Consider the following 24,421-nt stretch of genomic DNA (forward strand, 5'->3'; position numbering starts at 1 on the left):
AGTCTTAAATGTATAATGTCACCATTTATAACACTTAGACCTAAATTACAATCAGTGCTTGAAATAACATTTAACTACTGTCAAAAATGGCAATGTATTGTAAGAGTAACACATGTAAAATTAAATGTGTTTTTTAAAACACCAAACAGTCACCCACTCCAAAAAAAGTTCATGCCAGACTGGTTCAAACTGGAAATATTTTTTGTATGTCCTTAAATAAGCGTCCCAGTGGTCCATCAGGGTGTCGCGAACCAAGCCAAGATGACCACTCAAGAACCATCAGGTGTTCCTCCAGCAACTTCTCAGTGCGATTTCCTCTTAGTCTACGGACATGTCCTTTGATGGTCATCCAAGCCCTTTCGATATGCTGTGTATGACTGCCAGATTGAGGATCTACAAACCACCTGCTGTGATTTACAGTGTAATGTCTGTACCCTATGTTTGTCAAAACATTCTTGTAGGCTCTCCACTCATCACTGATAATGGCACTACCCAACTTAACATGCTGTCTGATCAGAGGAACAAGGTGGCGCCTTGATCGTTTTTCAACAAGTTTTAACACGAGCCTTCGCCTTTTGTCTTTAATTCCCATCATTCCAAATACCCATTTCTTCCTTTTCCATGCATTTCCAAAGCGTCCACGTGCATACTGAAAACAAAAAGAATAAAATTAAACAGAATTAAAATGAAAAAGAATAAAATTAAATATCTACAAAGAAACATTCAAAAAGATGGTTGCTTCTACTAATTTTTTTTACTTATGGTAAAGGTTTCCATGTTTAGAGGACACAGTCAGATCTGCATTGATTCTAACAAACCTGTCTGAGAGTTTACCAACCTTTCGCTGATGACCTTAGACAGCTTTCATCTATAACCACAAATTCTCTGTCACCACCAAGACGGTGTCCATTGTTTATTCTGTGTCTTTTAATTGCACGTATACAAACATGTCGAATGTGTCTTGCCATGCTACCTAGTGTTCTGGAGCTGCCAGCCACTTCATCATCGATCATATCTACTTGTCTGAGCCTGAGCCCTTGTGAAAATCTGTGATAGAAATTGAGGCAATTATTACTTACTGAGGCCCTAATTTTATTTCACAAGTCTCGTATTGGTGTTCAATTATGAAAGGTGCATTGCTATTAATGTCTACATCTACATATACCTGTAAATGAACTTCATCCAACTGAAAAGAGATGTTTTTGATTTCTCAAAGAGGGAGCCAGTTCTAATTGTTCTGGAAACTTTCCTATGACTTGCTCTTTTGCAGCACCTGAGAACATATCAATGAGTTAAGTAAAGAAATGGACCCTTAAACAAGAGCATTAATTGAAAAGATAATCACAAAATTAAGTATGAAGAAAATAATAATGAAAAGAGGTTAATGCTCCCTCTTGCATTGATATCCGAAATATTTTGTTATATTTACTACATGCACTACATTATCATGCATTATACATACCACATATATTGGTCTTTCTTCACCACGGAAATCATTTTCATCTTATGGTGACAAACAGGACATCTAAGCTTCTTTTTTAGCAGGTGTTTCTTCTGCAGCCATTTAATGAGCCTTAGTGCCTAGTTTGTTTTCCTTCTATTCTGGCGCGCAATCTCATTCCCAAAGACATTCTGGTGGAAAAAAAATGAGTAATTAATTTTATTATCACCTCGAAACACCGTAAAATACTCTATGGGAGTCTAGTGCAAATCGGTTCAGAGTTAAAGAACTTCACATGCTATATAAAACAAGCCCTATAATCAAAAATAGTCCCACGCAAAAAAGAGGATTGTCTCACCTGTTATAATGTATCTCCGACTTTGTTATGTAGATCTAACCCGCTGGATTCATGCTAAAAAAATATGTTCTGCTGCCAAAGGGAGGGAAAACAAATTTAATTTAAATGCAGAGGAGCTTATACAACCATCCAATCACAGTTAACTTTATTAAGGAAAGCCCCTCCTCTCAGAGCGCGACAAGCAGTGGAGCGCTCTGGAAGGTCACGCCAAAGGGGCACGAACAGACACACTGAAGGCGCTCGTTCAAGTTGCTGCGCCATGGATGGAGCAGAAGATAAAAATTTGTGTGCGTCTGCGACTTACACAGTTAGCACACGTTCGAAGAGATACAAAAAGCAGAGACTGGATGATCTAGATTGCACTAAGCCAACGACGTCAGCAGTTAGACATGAAGGTGAGTATAATGCTAGCTAGCTAGCTACCGAGCCATTTGGCTGCTAGCTACAGTGGCTAACTAACATCACATAACATGTGAATAGCTCTATTACTATTGGTTATTCCAAACGATTGATATCACTTAGTTGTATATTTTTAGTTTTGTTTATGTGCATCATTAAATTTATATTAAACACCCTGGTAAGGCAGTACACATAAGAATTATTTGCCTTGTTTTAGAAATGTCTGAACCACCACATGTGTATATAACATAATTTTTACAAAGTGGCTTTTTATAAATTCAAGTTGTAACCGTTTTTAATCAATATTTTATTTGAGTTTCCCATGTTTAGATTATAAATTATTTTAGTATTGTAATTTAATAATTGTTTGTTCTTTAGATTCTTCTTCTAATCCTGCCCCTACTGCAACTGCCCTTCTTAACAAGGAGCGAGAGAAACTGACTTTTCTTAAGGAGGAACTGGAGCGCGACACCCTGATGGACCACTGGGACGCTTATTTAAGGACATACAAAAAATATTTCCAGTTTGAACCAGTCTGGCATGAACTTTTTTTGGAGTGGGTGACTGTTTGGTGTTTTAAAAAACACATTTAATTTTACATGTGTTACTCTTACAATACATTGCCATTTTTGACAGTAGTTAAATGTTATTTCAAGCACTGATTGTAATTTAGGTCTAAGTGTTATAAATGGTGACATTATACATTTAAGACTCACTTTTGGCAATGTTTAATATAGCAACTCTAGATGAAATATATAGGTGAACACATTTGGCTCACTATTTGGCAAGAAACCGGTCAGTTTTTTTCCTCTTTCTCACCCTTAACTAATGCATAATAAACCATTAATAATGGTTTATAAAGCATTTACAAATTAATTAATAATATAGCTATAAACTATTTATTAGCATCTATAAGGGGAGCCTTATTGTAAAGTGGTACCAGTATATTAATAATGTACTTGATTGGTCTAAAGTGCATTATAGTAAACTCACTCCAGTAAGCTTAAAAATGGAGAAATTATAATGAGTAAACATAAAATTCTTGATAAAAATATTCTGATTTTCTGACAATAGTGTTGAGATAAAGTTTAGGCCTTCAGTTTGTCCGAGCATTACAATAACTAAGTACATGATGTGGTTTAAAATTGACATTTTATTTTCATGTCATCCAGCAACAGACACAGTTAGATACATTAATTTTTGGACAATGATACATTTTTCGGTGCACCACCACAGTGGATTTTAGACCAGATAATCAATATCTAATTGGAGTGCCGACTTTCAGCTTTAATTCAGTGGGTTTAAATTTCTGAGTTAACTATTGGAGATACATCGTTCTCAGAAGTACTCGGACAATTAAGTGATAAACTGTTTCAAGGTCAAGTAAAGCCTGCTTACTTGTTATTTCAAACTAACTAATCAGATAAAAGATCTGGAGTTGATTTCAGGTCTTGAACTTTCATTTGCTATTGTTAACTGGAATTCTAAACATGCGGTCCAAAGACATGTCCATGTAAGTAAAGAAAGCCATCATTAGGCTGAACAATCAAAATAAACCAGTCCGAGAAACAGAAAAAGGAGTGGCCAAATCAGCAGTCATGTACACTCTTAAATGGAACCAGTGGAGCAAGGTCATTAGCGTTTATTAATCATGTGACTGCTGATAGACGTAGCAGGGTGGATTGTGAAGTATACAGGGTTATACTCTCTGCTCAAATTCAGCCAAATGCCGCAAAACAGTTTACACAGTATTTCACAGTGTGAGTGAATGATGACACAAAAGGAAAAAAAGAAATAGTTTCTCAGGGCAAAAAAATGGGATATTCTTCAGTGGCCAAGTCGGCTATCTGATTCCAGCCCCAAAGAGCGTGCTTTTTATTTATTAGATTCAAAACTGAATGCAGCAGCTGAAGGTAGCTGCAGTAAAAGGCCCAACAGAGCATCTCAGTGAAGGAAACACAGCACTTGGTAATGTCCATGGGTTCTACACTTCAAACTGTCCCACAGACCTTACATTTAAAACTACTTCAGGTTGTTCACATCATTTTGTGCTTCTAAAAACAGGAGACTGTATATGATAATAGAGTCCAACACTTAGCTGTGTTTTGTTGTTGCTGATTCCTTTCACTATTTGATATGTTTTCTGGTGTTTTTGTGTTAAGATTTAGCTGCTGAAACAGATGAACTGATTGATGCCTCGGTGCTCATCTTCAAGGTTCTCTCTTTCAAATGTTAAATTTAAAGAAAGGTTTCAATAGATATCCAACAACAGCTACGATCTAGAGAGGTACAACTAACACAATAACTTAGATCCCTGTCACCCAACATATAGAGCTCTTACCTTAAAGACCTCATAGTACTCTTACCACATACTGACTGTTTCCAGCACTCGCCTGCAGCCTGTGAAAATATTTTACACTTTTTTATTGTGAAGGTCTCCTCCACAGGTCTCAAATCTCTCCTTCATGACCCCTCGGTCTCTACTTCCTGCGCTGCTGTCTTTGACAGGTTTGAGCCCGTGACTCTCTTCTCTTTAAAGGAGATTTTTGGTCGTTTTAAGCCTGCAGGGTCTCCAAGGATGTCCCTCCTCGACTCTTAAAAGAGGTGTTACCAGCAGTTGGACCTTTGGTTCTTGAGCTGGTAAAACACAGTCTGATGTTAGTTTGATGCCCTAAAGATTTTAAACATGCTCTAGTCAAACCCCTGATTAAAAAACCTGCTCTTGATCCTGCAATTTTTGCAAATTACAAGCCTATCTCCAAACTACCTTTTCTTTCCAGAATTCTTGAAAAGATAGCTCACAGCTAATTAATGACATTCCTGGAAAATGATTTAGACGTTTTCCAATTTCCAAGTTTTTAATGACATATTTTTAGCTACTGACGCTGGGAACTGTGTTGTTCATGTGCTTTTAGATTTGATGGCTGCGTTTGATACAGTGGATTGTGCCATTTTACTCTCTTGTTTGGAGCACCGGGTGGGCATTAGGGGCACAGCACTGGAGTGGTTCAGGTTCTGCTTGGCTGGGTGAACTTTTTGTGTCTGTCTCTGTGACCATGTGTCGTCCTCCGCTCCTCTCTTGTGTGGTGTCCCACAGGGCTCAGTTCTAGAGCCCCTCCTCTTTTCTTTGTATCTGGTCCCTCTTGGTTCTATACTGAGAAAACATGGCATTGCATTTCATCTCTATGCTGATGACTGTCAGATCTATGTCCCTCTAAAGAAAAAAGGCACATATTCCATACAGCCATTACTTCAGTGTCTTGATGACATTAGGGTTGGATGTCTCTTAACCTTTAAAATTTTAATGACAAAAAGACTGAGGTGATGGTTTTTGGTAGCCCCACTGAGACCCCCAATGTGTTTTTAGGTACCTTGGCCCAGTATAATAAGCCAACTGTCACAAACCTGGGGGTCAAAGTGGACTCTGAACTGAAGCTTGACAGTTGGATTAAAGCTTCTTTCATCTTAGGCAGCTGGTTAAAATAAAGCCAGTTCTTTCACAGCAGCACTTTGAGACAGTTATCCACGCCTTTGTTAGCACCTGATCTGGATTACTGTAATGCACTTTATATAGGGGTCAGTACTTCATACATTACTCATTTACAGAGATGCAAAATGCTGCAGCTCATCTTTTAACTGGCACTCAAAGGTTTGAGAACATTTCCCCTATTTCAGCTTCACTGGCTGTCCACTCCTTTTAGGGTTCATTTTAAAATTCTCTTATTGGCTTTTAAAGCCCTCCATGGCCTAGCCCCATCTTATCTCTCTGAGCTGCGCCTTAAACGCCCACCTGCTCTCTCAGGTCAGCTGATCAGCTGAATGTATCCAGGACTGAGACTAAACTTAGAGATCGTGCTTTTGCTGTAGCAGCTCCCAAACTGTGGAACGATCTGCCTTTAGAGATTAGACAGGCCTGTTTTTTTAAATCACTCCTGAAAACCCATTTCTTCACCCTGGCCTTTGACACTTTGTGAGATGTTGGTTTTAGTTTATTTTCATTTTGGTTGTTTTAGTTTATTCTATGCTGTTTTATCTTGTTTTTAAATATAGGGCTGTTTTAATTTTTGTGTATTATGTGTTTTATTTTCTACTGTTTTGTTTTATTCTATTGTTCTTAATTTATTTACTGTACAGCACTTTGTCCTGTGCTGGGTATTTTAAAGTGCTTTATAAATAAAGTTGGATTGGATTGGATTGGATTCACTCTGTGAATCACTTTTCCAGCGCTGATGTACTTTTACATGAAATAAACTCAGGCATATTAACTAAATTTAACTTAAGATTTCACAGAACTCACTTCATTTTGCACACTAAGCTCTGGCAACTTATGCTTTAAGTAAGTATCTCTGCTTAATGTAACTGTTGCACAAACATAAGTTGTTTTTTTTCCTCTGAGGCATGCTTGAGTTGCTTTTTTTTTGGTAAACATAAGATATGAAATGAGATTTAAATCTCAATGAGACTTTTCACCTGGATAAATAAAGGATAATAAGGTAGCTTTCACATAGTGTAGGGCCAGATTTAACTTAAGTATATTTTTTATAAATGACAGGATGAGGAATATACGCATTAAAATATAGAATGTAGTTATGTAAGCGCAGTTTTGGCACAATGCTTTAATTGATTGTTTTTATTTTATTGCTGTCCAGAAAACCAGTCCGTCCTTTAAAAAAAAAAAAAAAAAAGTCTGTCTGTAGCAGCAGGTCGTCGTGGAGACAAGCTGGTCCATCCAGTTCCTCTGTACTCGATGGAAGGTGATCGTGGCCATGATTTTCATTGAAATGTGAGGAATGTGTGGTGTGAATGCGCTTTTAATGGTTTACCTGCTTGACAGCACTGGACTTACTGCCCAGGATGAGACAGCAGTAACAGAGAGTTACTCACAGCATGAGCGTCATTCACTTAGTTACCAATTATCACAAATAAGCAATGGAAGTGTTGCTGTTTTTTATTTAACTGAGCTTCTTCCTTTTTTCCACTTGCTTCCACTGCAACTTTAGCTATGAATCATGAAAAGACAGACAGCTTACAGGCACTGAAGTAAAAGGAAATGAAGACCTAAAAAACACAAATATTTTTTGCATTCCATTATGATGTGGTGTAAACTGGCTGGAAGTGGAAATGAAAGCACTGATGAGATCTTAAAATTTACTGAATCAAAGAATGTGTGCAACGAAGCAGTTTCGGTGCATGGCAGCATCGTAGACCCACACTGTAGCTTTCATTTTCATTATTACTGCGAAAAGTGTTCACAGGAAGATCTGCGGCTTCTCCCGACGAATGAAGGCACTGTTGGTGTGAATCCTGATGCTGGGTTTTAGTTCAAGTCTTTGTTGTTCACCACTGTGTGTCGTCAGGGGGCTGTTATATATATACCTCTTTCTCCATTTGTTACTGTCCTTTCATTCTATTGTTTGAGAATAGTGACTTTTGTGTATTTATGTATGAGTTTCTTTTAATTCATGAAAGCTCACTTTGTCTACTCTGCAGTCCTTTGAAATTTTTCAAAACCTGTTTCAGTGTAATGAGGTATGTCAAAGAAAGTTGGTGCTTCTTGTGGCTAATTTGATTATTAGTGTATCATTCTCCTTGTTAAAGAAACCTTCTCTGGTGACAGAAGCAGTAGTCTAATGAAACCAAAACTATATGCATACCTGCTGCTAAGTGAGAGCTTAGAACACGGTGTACCACCTTTAATTCAGCGTATCACTGTTACATGTGGTATTATTTTGGATAGTAGCGCAGTACGGGAGACCGGGGATAGTTGTAACGTGGGTCAGTTGTAACACTTCCAATTTCTCCAATCAGGGCTAAGTTTCAAATGATGTGACTCATCCTGTGCATGCCCAATTCAGTTCTGCTATCACATGTGAAAAATCAGCACATTTCGTCAAACACAGACAATTTAACATGAAAAAAAGTAATTTGTATGCCAAAAAGTAAGTATTTCTACTTTATTTCAATTTCTAATAGCATTATCTGATTTGCAGTTAAACTCATCTAACTTAAATTATGTTATTTGTATGTCTATGGGGATATATTCTGTGTAGGTCTTTAGTGCTAATGTTTTAGCCATTGGCTGTAATGTTAGCTAGTTCATGGCTATAGGAGTCTGGGTCAGTTGTAACAGCAACAGTCTGGGTTAGTTGTAACAATAATGCAGATGTTACAACTTACCACACTATTACTTTAACTTATATTAAACAAGTTGGGGCAACGACATCAGCAGAGAGAGGTTCACTGGTCGCATTTGTACAGTGGGGCAAAAAAGTATTTAGTCAGCCACCGATTGTGCAAGTTCCCCCACCTAAAATGATGACAGAGGTCAGTAATTTGCACCAGAGGTACACTTCAACTGTGAGAGACAGAATGTGAAAAAAAAATCCATGAATCCACATGGTAGGATTTGTAAAGAATTTATTCGTAAATCAGGGTGGAAAATAAGTATTTGGTCAATAACAAAAATACAACTCAATACTTTGTAACATAACCTTTGTTGGCAATAACAGAGGTCAAACGTTTACTATAGGTCTTTACCAGGTTTGCACACACAGTAGCTGGTATTTTGGCCCATTCCTCCATGCAGATCTTCTCGAGAGCAGTGATGTTTTGGGGCTGTCGCCGAGCAACACGGACTTTCAACTCCCGCCACAGATTTTCTATGGGGTTGAGGTCTGGAGACTGGCTAGGCCACTCCAGGACTTTCAAATGCTTCTTACGGAGCCACTCCTTTGTTGCCCGGGCGGTGTGTTTTGGATCATTGTCATGTTGGAAGACCCAGCCTCGTTTCATCTTCAAAGTTCTCACTGATGGAAGGAGGTTTTGGCTCAAAATCTCACGATACATGGCCCCATTCATTCTGTCCTTAACACGGATCAGTCGTCCTGTCCCCTTGGCAGAAAAACAGCCCCATAGCATGATGTTTCCACCCCCATGCTTCACAGTAGGTATGGTGTTCTTGGGATGCAACTCAGTATTCTTCTTCCTCCAAACACGACGAGTTGAGTTTATACCAAAAAGTTCTACTTTGGTTTCATCTGACCACATGACATTCTCCCAATCCTCTGCTGTATCATCCATGTGCTCTCTGGCAAACTTCAGACGGGCCTGGACATGCACTGGCTTCAGCAGCGGAACACGTCTGGCACTGCGGGATTTGATTCCCTGCCGTTGTAGTGTGTTACTGATGGTGACCTTTGTTACTTTGGTCCCAGCTCTCTGCAGGTCATTCACCAGGTCCCCCCGTGTGGTTCTGGGATCTTTGCTCACCGTTCTCATGATCATTTTGACCCCACGGGATGAGATCTTGCGTGGAGCCCCAGATCGAGGGAGATTATCAGTGGTCTTGTATGTCTTCCATTTTCTGATGATTGCTCCCACAGTTGATTTCTTCACACCAAGCTGCTTGCCTATTGTAGATTCACTCTTCCCAGTCTGGTGCAGGTCTACAATACTTTTCCTGGTGTCCTTCGAGAGCTCTTTGGTCTTGGCCATGGCGGAGTTTGGAGTCTGACTGTTTGAGGCTGTGGACAGGTGTCTTTTATACAGATGATGAGTTCAAACAGGTGCCATTCATACAGGTAACGAGTGGGGGACAGAAAAGCTTCTTACAGAAGACGTTACAGGTCTGTGAGAGCCAGAGATTTTCCTTGTTTGAGGTAACCAAATACTTATTTTCCACCCTAATTTACGAATAAATTCTTTACAAATCCTACCATGTGGATTCATGGATTTTTTTTTTCACATTCTGTCTCTCACAGTTGAAGTGTACATCTGGTGCAAATTACTGACCTCTGTCATCATTTTAAGTGGGGGAACTTGCACAATCGGTGGCTGACTAAATACTTTTTTGCCCCACTGTATATGCAGTTAATGCCATTGGCAACACAATTCCTCCACTGTTTGTGTTCCCACACATACATTATGCAGACCTCTGTGTCAGAGATGGACCAGTAGGAAGTATTGATAGTGGAAATAAGTCAGGATGGGTGCAAGAAACAGATTTCCTCATCTTTCTGAAGCACTTTGCAAACCACACCAAGGTAAGCCATGATAAAAAGTAATGGAATTGCGATGCTGGTGAACAACTACATTTTTTCAGCTTCATTGTTATGTTCAAAATTGGTGCAAGAGTTGTAGGTTATAATGCCCACTGAGCCAATGAGGCCAAACTCAAGGAAGACCAACCAAAATTAATGAAATATTCAGTTGCAGAAAATTCCATAATTTGTCTTTTTTGGGGGGTTGGAATATGTTCAAAAGCTAGATTTCTGCATTCTGTCACACACACACAGCTACATAAATGGCTCTAAGTGCATTCATGTGTTGAATAAACAAAGATTACATGTTAATGTTTTGTTAGTACCCTTATTTCATTGTGTTACATTTCACCCCAGGATATGTTACAACTAACCCAGACTATGGGGTTAATTGTAACATTTCACTCTTCGTGTTTGAGACCATACCATGCAATGGGTAATTGTGCTGCAGAGAAAATAGCTGCACTATTTAATAGCAGAGACATGTAAATACTTTGCATTACATTTTGAATCCACTACCTTCAACGAGCTCCAATTTACAGACAGAAATGTCAAAAATGTTACAACTGTCCCCGGTCTCCCCTAAATGGGTAAGTTGAGAGATCACAGAGATAAGACTGGAGAAAAGACATGTGTTATTATAGGGAAATATTCTGAGTGCTTCTTGAATGTAGTTCTTATCAACATCTGCATAAAAACAGAAGCTGCAGAAGACTCCCTGTGTTGGCTGAGGGACTTCAGGCCAGCTGATTTCACCTGTGGGACAGTGACAGGACTACAACCCGAGGAAGAAGATTATCCACGCGTACTCAGTCCTGATTTATAGTTTATGCTGCTGTTTTATCAACATAAAATTATATGAAGTTTTTCACTCTTTCAACCATTCGAGTAGGAATTACAACATCGACTCTTCCAAACTGAACTATCTCAACAACTTCTGGATATTTTGCTTATTTGTTCCGATTATTTATGAGCGATTTGTGAACCATGATTAAATTTTTCAGCTTTGATGTTACAATAATTTTGCTTGTTTTTTTTTAGCACAGACATATTGAAGAAAAAAGGAAAAGAAGGAGGAATGCATTAGCTTTGAGTAATCATAAAGAGTTGCATAAATCCACACCCTTTTTGATAAATAATATTTATCAATACCTATCAATAACAACCAAAAAGCTCAATAATGCCTACAGAGGGAGAATTATATAAAGCAGCGATAACTGACACTAAGCTGACACCTGCTGGTTGACAAATGTAACAATGAAGCAGTCAGTTTGAGTCACTTGTTAACCCGGATCTCCTGTGTCATATTTATTCACCGTAATTCCAGGAAGTCAGAAGAAGACAACATGACCGATGTGTGAAATGAAACAAAATGTCACAACTGCAGCGACTGCATCCCAGGTTGTGGTGATATCTTCATGAAGCAAAAAGAGTACACAGAGAAACCGATTTCTAGCTGCACTATTTTACTACTAGATTGTTATTAACTGAGCCAAGCAGGTTATGTTTTTGCAACCGTTTGTGAGTGCGTGCCATAATTTTGTCTGTGAACTTTAGAGCTTGAAGAGTTGTGAATGAATTTTGATAAAACCTTGTAGGAGAGTGGAGTCATGTAAACAATTAACACTGAGGTGTATGCAAGCCAAAGTGTACCCAAAGACTTATAAGTGTGGTGTATAGTGTTAACATGTTGAAAGATTTAAAATCTCCTGTCATATTTAACCTTTGACCTCTCCTTCAAGGTCAATAGATTGATCTGAAGGGCAAAGTGCTAATAAAGGGACATAGAATTAATTCATTGCTTTTTGCCATTGTTTGCATTGGCAACATACAGACAATCAAATATTGGGATACTAAATATCACATTACTTTATTGTGGCTTGTTATTTCGATTACAGTAACAGGTTATAACCAGGGACGTGCAGAGGGGGGGGGGGGCTAGAGGGGCTTGAGCACCCGCCCCTTTCCTGATGAGTGCCCAAAGTGCCCTTTTGTTGAGGCAACTTTTAAATTTTTTTTATTTATTCATTTATTTATTTTATGTGTGTGTGCGTGCGGAGTCCTGTCTGTGCCCCTCAACAATAATATTTAACTATTAATCACAGTTTTGCTAAATAAAAGGATCTGGCTTGCATCAGTCACATGATCACATTTAACCAATGATCGCCCTCGACGGCAGAACGCGCTGGTTACGAGCCGGGAACGAGCTCACAAAGAGCACGCGCATTTTTTGCGGTCCGGAGCTGTAGGAGAAACACAAGTTAACTCAGAGACACAGACTGATGCGACAAAACCAGTAAGTAGGTGTACAGCGCACACTGTAGTGTGTAGCACCCAGGAGTATTAGCTTATTACGTACACGTTGGTAAGCTGTCTTGTTGCAACTGACTAACTGAAACAAACGAGCGTGCTGTGTGTGCAACAGCGCGACAAACATTACCTGTCCTTTTATTAACTGCACAAGTAGTGCTGGTCATAGCTGCTGGCTACCTGTGTGAGGCTGTCATGGGTCTGTAGCTCTGTCACCGTTTTAGGGAACATATTTAGTTTTAAAGTAAGTTTCTGGGCATTTCCTGCCTTTCTGGAGGGATTATATTTCACTAAAAAACGATCTAATATGAATGTCCACATAATAATTATTATAATTATAATATATTAAAAAACACACGCTGTATTTTAAAGAACATACATTAAGAAGCAGATTATATTAGATTTATATTTTAAATAAGAAAAAAGTTGGATTTTACAGCAGTAAAATGATTGTATCTCTACAGTTTAAAAATGTAATAAGCTTTGCCCTGCACAGAGTGGATAGTGAAACAAATGGAATCATCATAAATACATTATTTCATATTTATTACTTCCCCCTCCTCATTGCTTTATTATTGTAGCTCTAGTAATAAATAATAATGTAAGGATTCTGGATCAGCACCATGATGCCCATAGTATATACAGTATTCTGAAGAAGGTCTAAAATGTCACTGTGTGTGCATGTGTGTGTTTTATTTAGCTGGATTTAAAAAAAATATTACTCATGATATAACATTGTGCAGACATGGCTGGTAAGGACATGAGGAGGAAACAGTAGGAGCTGTATGAGGCTACTAAAGGCAGTGCTATAACATTTTTCTGTCATCATTTTATTATAGATTAAGTGCAAGAGTTGTTAGGTGTGGATAATTAGATTATAGTTTATTGCAATAGCAAGTTGTGCCTTGTTCTCAGATAGACAGCAAGTGGAGAGTGATATATGAAATGATGGGAAGGAAGGAAGAAGAGAAGCAAAGAGTGATTCACAGGCAGAGCTGAGTTTATGTCACAGTTTTTCGTTGCCTTATGGTTCCAAGCGCTGTCACCAATCTTTGCATTTTGTTATTATCTCATGACACTTGTTTAATCAGCTACCATCTCTCCTGTGGACTTTTTAATGTCTACAGTCTCAGATCAACACAGCCCTGCCCTTCCCATATTAGATTCTTGATGAATGTGTGTTGTTGTTATTCAGCCTGGTTCAATGTGCCCCTTTTTAACTTTGAGCACCCGCCCCTTTAAACCTCTCTGCACGTCCCTGGTTATAACTGTTTACAATAAGAAAAGTAAAGTATTGTATTTGAAAAAAACCAAAATAAACTTGTGATCAAAATCTTTTTTCACATGATATTTTTGTTACAAACGTTTAAATGAATTTTACTAAAGAATGAATTGAATGCTACATGTGTGCTATCCATCATCCATCAATCCTCTTCCACTTATCATAAGTCAACAGTTAAAAGTAATATTTTCAAATATAAAAAATACAAAAGTAAATAGTGCCCAGGCAGTGAGCTGCCTTGACGAAGGTCTGCAGAATGCTCAAAGTGCTTCATATTACTGTCCACTCTTAGATTTTAGTTCAGACTTTTTAAAAAATTATTTATTTATTTATTTATTTATTTATATGAGAGAGTGTTTGGACATGAGAGACATTGTTCAAGAATCCAAGAAAAATCAGAACAAATGATCTGAAAGTGAATTTTTGTGTGTATAAGCTATCTACTGATACCACTGTTTTAAGCCGTAGAGGCTTGCTTTAGTGGGACACCATTTCAGTCTTCAGATTCACTGTCTGCCAATTCCTTTATGACTTCTATCCAGTGTTTATTATGCATTAAAAACTTTGCAGTATTGTTTGACACATCAGAGGTAGAAGGGATGGTGCAATGGTGTGAGAGCCACAACCTAATGCTAAATGTTAGTGAAACTAAAGAAACTGTTTTGATATTAGATGTAAAAGAGATCATAGTTTGGTCTTAATAGGTGGACAGAAGGTTGGGCAGGTAACAATATTTAAGTAGACGTTAACTTACAGTTTGTCAGTTATAGCAGGCCTCTCTCTCTGGTAAGACCAAAGGTGGAGGTGTCTGCTTCTACATTAATAGTGGCTGGTGCACAGATGTGACAGTGATTGCTCAGCACTGCTCTTCCTCTCTGGAATATCTTTTTATTCACTGCAAACCGTTTTATTCTCCGCGGGAGTTCGCTTCATTCATCCTGGCCGCTGTTTACATCCCGCCAGACGCGGATGCGCAGGCAGCTCAGTGCGCACTCGTGGAGCAGATACTCCACATGGAGCGGACATTCCCGGACTCTCTCATCATTGCTCTTGGGGACTTTAACAAAGCCAATCTGAGCCATGAGCTTCTGAAATATAAGCAGTATATTAAATGCCCGACCAGAGAGGAGAGGACATTAGACCACTGCTACAGCACAATCAGCGGGGCCTATCGCGCGGTGTCCCGCGCTTCACTCGGACTTTCTGACCACGTCATGATCCACCTAATCCCCGCGTACAGACAGAGGCTGAAGCTCTCCAAACCTGTCGTGAGGACAAAAAAACTGTGGAGCAACGAGCCTGTGGAGGAGCTTCGCACGTGTTTTGAGTCTACAGACTGGGACACAATGAAGGCTGCTTCTAACAGCTTGGACGAGTTTACGGACACTGTCACCTCCTATATCCACTTCTGTGAGGACAGCATTGTGCCATCACGCACCAGGGTGAGTTATAACAATGACAAACCCTGGTTTACTCCTAAACTCAAAAAGCTGTGGCTGGAAAAGAGAAAGGCGTTCAGAAGCGGAGACAGGGACTGCTACAGAGAGGCCAAGTACAGGTTCACTAAAGAAGTGGACATTGCTAAACATCAGCACTCTGAGAAGATGCAGCAGCAGATCTCAGAGAATGACTCGGCCTCTGTGCGGAAAGGTTTTAGGAATATCACAAACTACAAGCCTAAAACCTCCCACTCCACTGATGACTTGCTCTTAGCCAACACCCTTAACAACTTCTACTGCCGTTTTGACGAGCCATCAGGCAGCCTTCACACCTCCAACGGCCCCAACAATAGAGGCACTTTGGACACTAATTCCCCCACCTCTCCCCCCTCCACAGAGCCATCACCACCTTCAAACTGTTCACCTACAACACCCGCCCCCTCACCCCACACAAAAGAGGATTTCACACCACCTCCTCCCACCACAACTCTTCATATTCATGAAGCAGATGTGAGGAAGCAGTTTAAGAGGCTGAATGCTCGAAAAGCTCCCGGCCCAGACGGTGTGTCTCCTGCCACCCTCAGACACTGTGCAAACGAGCTGGCCCCAGTGTTTTCTGGCATTTTCAACTCCTCACTGCAGGCATGTCATGTGCCTGCCTGCTTCAAGTCCTCTACCATAATCCCTGTCCCCAAGAAACCTAGGATCACTGGACTAAACGACTACAGACCCGTGGCTCTGACATCTGTGGTCATGAAGTCATTTGAGCGCCTAGTTCTCTCCCATCTCAAGACCCTCACGGCCCCCCTCCTGGACCCCCTGCAGTTTGCATACAGAGCCAACAGGTCTGTAGATGACGCCATCAACATGGCCCTACACTTCATCCTGCAGCATCTGGACTCCCCAGGAACCTACGCCAGGATCCTGTTTGTGGACTTCAGCTCTGCCTTCAACACCATCCTTCCAGACCATCTCCGAGACAAGCTTTCCCAGATGAATGTGCCTGATCCCATCTGCCGGTGGATCACTGACTTCCTGACGGACAGGAAGCAGCATGTGAGGCTGGGAAAGAATGTCTCGGACTCCCGGACCATCAGCACCGGCTCCCCTCAGGGCTGTGTTCTTTCTCCTCTGCTCTTCTCCCTGTATACTAACTGCTGCACCTCCACCCACCAGTCTGTCAAGCTAATCAAGTTTGCAGATGACACCACCGTTATTGGGCTCATCTCGGACGGGGATGAGTCTGCCTACAGGAGGGAGGTTGAACGTCTGGTGTCTTGGTGCAGCCACAACAACCTGGTGCTGAATGCCCAGAAGACAGTGGAGATTATTGTGGACTTCAGGAAGCACACAGCCCCACTCCCCCCCATCATCCTGACTGACACCCCCATCACCTCTGTGGACTCATTCCGCTTCCTGGGTACCACCATCACTCAGGACCTGAAGTGGGAGCCCACCATCATCTCCGTCATCAAGAAAGCTCAGCAGAGGATGTACTTCCTGAAGAAATTCAACCTGCCAACACGGACGATGATGCAATTCTACACCGCAATCATCGAGTCCATCCTCACCTCCTCCATCACCGTGTGGTACGCTGGAGCCACCATCAGGGACAAACAGAGACTGCAGCGTGTTGTGCGCTCTGCTGAGAAGGTGATTGGCTGTAGACTCCCATCTCTGCAGGACCTGTACACCTCCAGGACACTGCTGCATGCAGCTCGGATCTCAGCTGACCCTTCTCACCCTGGATACAGTCTGTTTGACCTGCTCCCCTCAGGCAGGAGGCTCCGGTCCATTCGCACCAAAACCTCTCGCCATAAGAACAGTTTCTTCCCCTCTGCTGTTGGACACATGAAGGATAACCGTATGACTGTTCCCACCACTAACACATGACCCTACGCTGTGTTCACTGCATCATTCCATGTTTTGGCACTGATCACCACCTGCACTCATGTATATATCTTTCTACGTAGCACTTTTAATTCTTATTCTTACTTTTATTTTTTCATGTCTATTTAAGCGCAATTTATGACAGTATGTTTGCACTGAAGCACCGCAGCAATTTCCTAATGTTGTAAACCTGCTCAACATTTGGCAATAAAACCCTTTCTGATTCTGATTCATCATGTGAATCCAAAATGCTGACTTTATCTAATTTGCAGTAATTACATGCAACTTTTCCATGTAATTTTGAACAGTTTTTAAATGTTCATTTTAATGGAATCCGGTAGAATGAAATACTTGATTGGTACATTCAGTTTATACCAAGCAGGATGTCCTTAATGATTATTTATGTGAATGAATAAACATTTTATTTAATATATTTCCATTGCATTTTACTCACACATACTCCGGCCAGTGTTTTTGTTAAATCTATTATCCGACATGCAGAAAAATGCAGCATTTCATTGAAACGTGCAAACATACATTGTAAAAACAGTATCTAAGGCAAAAATGAATTTGGACAGTTCTCTGAAGCTTGGAAGTCAGTATTTGGCAGGATGATTTTCATATGAACACCCTCTCTTACGCAAGCTGTTTTGTAATTTTTAACTAGTCTTCAGAACTGTTGTACCTTTCTCCTAACACCATACCCACACTCAACATGATTTGAACCAAGAATTTCAAATTTGGATTCCTCACATCATAACAGCTGTTGCCACTGACTTTCACTGAATTCCAGTTCTTGTGTAATTTGGATTTCAGTGAACAGGAGACGGATCAACTGAAGAGTCAAATTCATCCCTCCGTCATGTCTTTTTTTTTTTTTTTTTAACTTATTTCTTGTGGACATGACTTTCAGGTACTGTTCATCTGATGTAGATAGTTGTTGTTGTTTTTTTATTGTTGGCATTTTTTATAGATTCAACTAAAGAAATTGGAACAAATTATGTGTTTTTGCAGCAGGCTGCTAGTAACTAAGTAGCTAAAGGTACAATTTAGAACACATTGCTGCATCTATTCCCAATTTCCACTTCTACATATAAAGAAATGAGTGATTGCGCAGGACTTTTGCTTGTATCTCAGTTCTTGGAGTGCCTCCCACTATTTTATCTATGAAATCGTCTATTAAACCCTTTGCAGCCCCTGGGGTCACATTTATGTTGGGAGAAACTGGAAACATCTGTTAACCGCACTGGATCAGACAGATCGTGGTGATACTGCAGGCAGTTGGCAGTAAACTGACCCTATCGCCCCAAGCAAAAGAAAAAAAAAAAAAAACACCCACAATTAGCATCACACAGGAAGCAACAAGCACATGATGTATGCTGTGCCAACACCGGGAAAAATCACAATAGCGGGCCAAGTGACACGCTTTCTGCAGTCCATGAGCAGTTTCAGGGAGTGGTTTGATATTGTCGGCCTGTTTTTGGCTCCTAATGGTGATAGGATCATCATCAACCGTCCACTTGTCTGGAGCAAACTCATTGTGTGCATTGTTTTGTTTTGTTTTTTTCGTCGAAACGCCTCCTTTTCCTGCCAGCTGAGTCATGTCACACCGGTCGCGCTTTTCTTAGCTAAACAAAGCAAGTGTGTGAGTATAAAAAATAAGCATGTAAAGCTGACAGGACACAATTAGTTTAAGTGTTCTCAAAAAGGCCAGCTTTACCCCCCGCCAAAAAAGCTCTTAATATTAATTGTCCCAAAAAGCACGGTGTATCTCGTTCTATTTATTTATTGACATATTATAAATAAATATCAAAAGGAATGTAGAGTATCCAAATTACGAATCTGATCAAATAAATTCCTAAAGGACAAAAATAAAAAATGTCGTTCTCGTCGAGATAAGCTGAGATATTCGTGGAAAAATAAAGTGCCCCGTCCACATGCTTGGTGAAAAACGATCACCCAGCTGCTCAGAAAAGGTGTGCCGCCGGTGTGACGTCACACTCCTACCTGAGTTTCGGTGTGGAAAGGGAAGGACCAAAGGAGTGAGGAACATCAGCCATTCTGAGCTCCAGCTCTCCGCCTGTCGTTGTTATTAGTCGCCTTTCGTCGAACCGGTAATCGGTGAGTTCGCTTCGAGGGGAGATTGGTGGAGAGTTTGGACCCACCGAAGCGCTGTTATTTCCAGCTGCTGGTTAACAGGCCGACGAGATCTCCAACTTCCTGCTTTGCCCACAGGTATGTGTGTCGTCTTTTGTTTTCGTGTTTGCTTGCGTCGGGTGTTTGATTTTTGGACTGGATTGGACTGACACACAGATACTGCACTTCACATATTATTTAAACACACCGTGCAAAATCGTCATACGAGGCCTAGTCTGTAAGTAATCTGGCAAACAACTGAAAGGTCGCTCCGTCTGCCAGAGCTGAAGTCCAGCAGCTCTAAAATGTTTGTTTCCCCCTGATAAGTGCTGCAGCGTAGTTTGCCGTGGGGTGCACTAAAGATCGTGGGGGGGGGGTTATTAAGACTTCTGAGGGTGGACTGATTTCACTTGGGTTTTCTCGGCAGTGAGGATGGCAGTCACCCCTCGGCGTGTCCGCCTGAAGCCCTGGCTGGTCGCGCAGGTGGAAAGCGGGCGCTACCCGGGATTGACGTGGCTTGACCGTGAGAACATGCGCTTCAGGATCCCATGGAAACACGCCACACGGCACACACCCCAGCACGAGGATGAGGACACCATCTTTAAGGTAAAGATTCACTAAAAGAGGGGTGTCTGCCTGTGTGTGTGACTTTATTCCTTATACATGATCAGAACTTGTACTTCTGCAGAGACAGTGAGGAGGTTTAAGCAGGGGTTATGCTAATTCATTCCTGGTTAATATCCTTTTAAAAAATACCCTCTAATAATAATAATAATAAGTAGGACTTTTAATAAAACGTCTGGCTTTGCAGCCCAGTTCTATTTTGTTTCTCTGGGTCATGTTGAATGAAACTTTATGTAGGTGTTTTATTTTATTGTTCTTCTGTAAACCTACCAAATTAAACAGGAGAGGCATAAAGGGAAAAGGTTGTGGCTCATGAGGTTGTTTTCTTTTCTTAAAAAAAATAAATAAGTAAACTTTTTTTAAAGAAAAGAAAACAGAATTTGATCAGCATAAACTTTGTTGTGACGAGGTGTGTGTACCTCGTGAAAAATTGAGCCTCTGGGCTTGAGTCTTTTCATTCTGACATAGCTGTGAATACATTATACAGCTGTTTCCTGACAAACATGCTGACCCAGCATCACTCAGTAAATAAAGAACACTGGTTTTATTTTTATTTTTTTAAAGTGAGTGCATACTGTGCATAAATAGAAATTAAAATAACTGTGTGATACTGATCCCTTCATTTGGTCTAAATATTCCCCCAGGCATGGGCTGTGGAGACCGGAAAGTTCCAGGAGGGAGTTGACGAACCTGATCCTGCAAAGTGGAAAGCTCAGCTTCGATGTGCCCTGAACAAAAGCAGAGAATTCAACCTCATCTATGACGGCACCAAAGAGATCCCCATGAATCCTTGGAAGATATATGATGTCTGTGACATCCCTCAGCCCCTCAGCAACCACGGTAAATGAGAGCTCTTTAATGCGGCTCGCTCTCGTCTTTCTTCGTTCATCTTTAATTTTGCAGTATTTGCCACCTCCCTCACTCCGCAGGCTCTTCAGATGCTGGCCCCTGGACACCCGGGGATGATGATGGTCTTGAGGAAGATATTCCAGATACTCCAGAGTCTCTGCCTCCATACCCATCTAATGGTGAATGGCTTTGTCTAAAAACATTACACCTGTTTCTGCAATGTCCAGTTTGATTGCTTATTAACAGTAAATGAATTATTTTCTTCGTGTAGGCACCCCCTCTCCTCTCATTATGTGGTCTCCGATGGGTTCTGAGTCATCCATGCAGCCTCCCAGCTGTCCCCCATCAAACGAGGTCTGGCCCAAAGAGGAGCCTGTTAAACCCTGGCCTAAAGAGGAGCCCGTGGATGTGGAGATGCAGCAAACGACACACGACATGCCCCCAGTTACTCTGCCCGATCCGTCTTTGCAGCCCCCTCCCCTGCCCGACGGCTTGTTTGCCTCTCCCGAAATGTGGATCAGTTCCCTTCCAAGTGAGTGTGAACTGTTGCACCTGCTTGCTTGGCAGACTTCAACTTAAAATAATAATTTGAGCTTTTTGTTGTGGCAGGCTGAGGTGTAGGGGATACCTGCTGTAGCTCCCCAAGTGCAGTTGAACTTCATGACATTTGATTGGTTTAAATTAGGAAAATATAACATCAGAAAACCTCTTCTCTAGACAGCAATACTTGCTGGTTTTATAAAAAGATAGTTTCAACTCCTCTGCTTTAAGCTTGAAGATGTCACTATTCCTGTTGTTGTTTTTAAATAAACAGAACTTTTTATTAATTAATTGAGAATATGTGTCCAGTATGTGCACCATGGTCGTAAAATTGAAGTTTCTGCTCTTCTGTGACCTCTCCTTTTTCAAAAATTAAGCTTAGTTCTTTTTCTGTTTTTACCTAAAATATAGTTTTATTGCATTTTCCTTTTTAACACGCTTCCACCTTCATCTCTGACCCAGTGACAGACCTGGAGGTGCAGTTTCTTTACAGAGGGAAGGAGATGTGTCCTCCAGCGACAGTCAGCAACCCGCTAGGCTGCAGGCTGTTCTACGGAGACCTCGGGCCCATGGTCAATCAGGAAGAGCTGTTCGGCCCAGTGAACCTGGAACAGCTACGCTTTCCGACCACGGAGCACATCACCAATGACAAGCAGAGGGTCTTCACTAACCGCCTTCTGGACGTGATGGACAGAGGTCTGATCCTGGAGGTCAGCGGCCACGATATCTACGCAGTCCGTCTCTGTCAGTGCAAGGTGTACTGGTCTGGCCCCTGCGCTCCAAATCCAGCTGCTCCGAATCTCATAGAGCGGCAGAGGAAGGTCAAACTGTTCTGTCTTGAGTCTTTTCTCGCTGGTATGTATTAATGTCACTTCTTTTTAATAAATGAGATACAATGTGTAGTTAAGCATCTTTACACTGACAAAAATAGGAGTTTCAGCGGTTTGGCCCATGCCTTAAGATCAAGGTGGGCAGGTGTGGCCTGCAATGTAAAATGAGTTTGAGCACCTGTGGAAAAGCATTTTTTTTATAAATATATCTTTTTTGTTTGCTGTGCAGGTGTGATAGCTCAACAGCGTGGCCAGGCACCAATCACTCCTGACTATGAGATCAATCTGTGTTTCGGGGAGGAGTGGCCAGATGGAAGACCCAAGGAGAGGAAACTTATCATGGTCCAGGTAAAGAAATGTGTAACATAATTTAATGGTCATCAAAGGACGATGGAGTCGTGTCATCGCATCACGCAGAAATAATTTTTGAGTCTTTTTGCCTATAAAATGTCACTAAGTCATACAAAATGACAGCCAAAAGTTTAAAGAATCTTAAGAAACCAAAGATGATAAGTGTTCTATCTTGAAATTTTTAAACAAAGAAGATTGCGAAGTGTCTTTTCCCAACACTTAACGGCCCTCTTTCACCCTGCAGGTCATTCCAGTGGTGGCCCGAATGATAAGCGAGATGTTTTCTAGTGACAACACGCGATCACTTGACAGCGGCAGCATCCGCCTCCAGATTTCCATCCCAGACATCAAGGATAACATTGTGACCCACCTAAAGCAGCTTTACTGCCTGCTACAGACCCACCAGAGCCCGGAAAACTGGGCGTTGCCACCTGGCTCAGCCCTGAACATCCCCCCAGCACTGCAGACTCAGTGAAACGCGTAAACCTGTGAACTAATAATCACCGATCAGCCACAACATTAAAACCACATGCCTTATGTACAGTGTAGGTCTCTGTTGTGCTGCGTAAACAGCTCTTGCTCGTTGGGAAATGTACAGGCGATGTCTGGGTGTGTCCTGGGATGTTGGAACTGCGTTCTTTGTGTCCTGTGTCAACTCCATGGGCTCTTTAATTAAAGTTACTCGAGTGGTTTTTAAGCACTTTCCACCGAGTCATTGCCAAAGTAATGTAGTATTGTGTATAGAACAACCTTTAGGGGGGAGGTACACGTCAAAGTAAGATGAACGGGCTGAATGATTCCCAGCAGACTGTTGCATTGTAGCAATGATGTCATTCACATCAGCTGTCAGTGGTTTTAATGTTGTGTCTCATCGGTGTTTATCTACACTTCATCTGACGGTTACCTACTGTAAGCAGGGAACTGCTTACAATCATATTCAGAAGTGTACTCAATACTGTAGGATTTATACCCTTTTCAAATTTTCTCTAGTATAAATGTGCCGTGTTTGTGCTTTTCTCTATATAAAAGTTGTGCCTTGAAGCCTGCATTACTCAATATCTGCAGAAACCACAGACTGATGCTGTGGTTTCACTGGCCAAAGTCCTGCTTGTTGCAAGGCAACATTTAACAGAGTTAATGAGTTACAGATATCACGCTGTGCCTTATTTATCCTGAAAGGGTCCTAGAGCCTGCTATTCATGAGGGGCAGAATGCTTTTTATCGTTTTCAGTTTAAATATTTTGAAGCTACGTGTTTAGCACGAGATTTATAGATTTTGGAAAAATAGATAAATGTGAAGTAAAGTTTGGATTAATAGATTTTTCTACAGTTCATGCATGACTACAGTTCAGTGGTGCCCAGCTACTTGAGATCGGTGTGGAAAAAAAAAAAACAACAACTTTGTTTTCTTTTTATATGTATGAGTTTCGTGGTCAGCTGGCCCATACACAGCAAAATCTCCAGTGTTAAATAAACACTAGAGAGTGTCTATATGGGTCCACACCTGAGTGTTAAATTAACACTCAACAGAAATGCTGCAGTATACGGTCATATGTTTTAGTGACACCCAAATGACCTGACTGTCAGATTTACAGTTAACAAACAGTCAGGTGAATAAACAACAATGAGACACTTGTGTAGGTTAACGTGCTGCACGGGTGAAAAGCTCAGAGCAAATCACACCGAACTGCAGTATTCGTTTATTTTTATAGGTTACATCGTCAATATGCAAATATAATCACATTTCCTGTCCCGCAGGTCCTGGTGTGTGTGTGTGTGTGTGTGTGTCACAGAGTATGTGTGTTGCAGGTCAATTTCTAAGAATAATGTAATGCAAGTCAACTTCTGCGGATATGTATTTCTGTGCTGGTCTCTTGTCAGTGTCACAGGGTCAGCTTCCTGTCAAAACAGAAAACTGGTGAAATATGTATAA

At 40.9% G+C, this 24,421-nt stretch overlaps 1 protein-coding gene and 1 pseudogene across 2 annotated transcripts; one reads left to right on the forward strand and one right to left on the reverse strand.

The window, feature by feature from the left end:
* Positions 1-23: 23 nt before the first annotated feature.
* Positions 24-19,373, reverse strand: LOC146574397 (uncharacterized; annotated as a pseudogene). Its single transcript, XR_014892544.1, has 6 exons — positions 19,166-19,373; positions 1,800-1,871; positions 1,463-1,632; positions 1,166-1,273; positions 974-1,047; positions 24-744 (listed from the first exon to the last, which is right to left on the reverse strand). The product of XR_014892544.1 is annotated as an uncharacterized LOC146574397 (transcript).
* On the forward strand, positions 19,132-23,529 carry LOC146574398 (interferon regulatory factor 6-like). Its single transcript, XM_085274010.1, has 8 exons — positions 19,132-19,393; positions 19,722-19,900; positions 20,563-20,758; positions 20,848-20,946; positions 21,039-21,299; positions 21,770-22,162; positions 22,367-22,485; positions 22,733-23,529. The coding sequence occupies exons 2-8, from the start codon at positions 19,727-19,729 to the stop codon at positions 22,961-22,963; spliced, it is 1,473 nt and encodes a 490-aa protein (XP_085130136.1). The 5' UTR covers positions 19,132-19,393; positions 19,722-19,726; the 3' UTR covers positions 22,964-23,529.
* The last annotated feature ends 892 nt before the right edge of the window (positions 23,530-24,421 follow it).

This window comes from Mchenga conophoros, linkage group LG5, assembly GCF_057382185.1.
Source record: "Mchenga conophoros isolate Kocher_MC1m ecotype Shallow Benthic linkage group LG5, M_conophoros_male_GT1.1, whole genome shotgun sequence".
NCBI lineage: Eukaryota > Metazoa > Chordata > Actinopteri > Cichliformes > Cichlidae > Mchenga > Mchenga conophoros.

Coding starts and splice junctions, on each gene's coding strand:
- LOC146574398 (XM_085274010.1), top strand. CDS start 19,727: ATGGCAGTCACCCCTCGGCGTGTCCGCCTGAAGCCCTGGCTGGTCGCG. Junction 20,759..20,847: donor TCAGCCCCTCAGCAACCACG/GTAAATGAGAGC, acceptor CTCACTCCGCAG/GCTCTTCAGATGCTGGCCCC. Junction 21,300..21,769: donor GTGGATCAGTTCCCTTCCAA/GTGAGTGTGAAC, acceptor TCTCTGACCCAG/TGACAGACCTGGAGGTGCAG.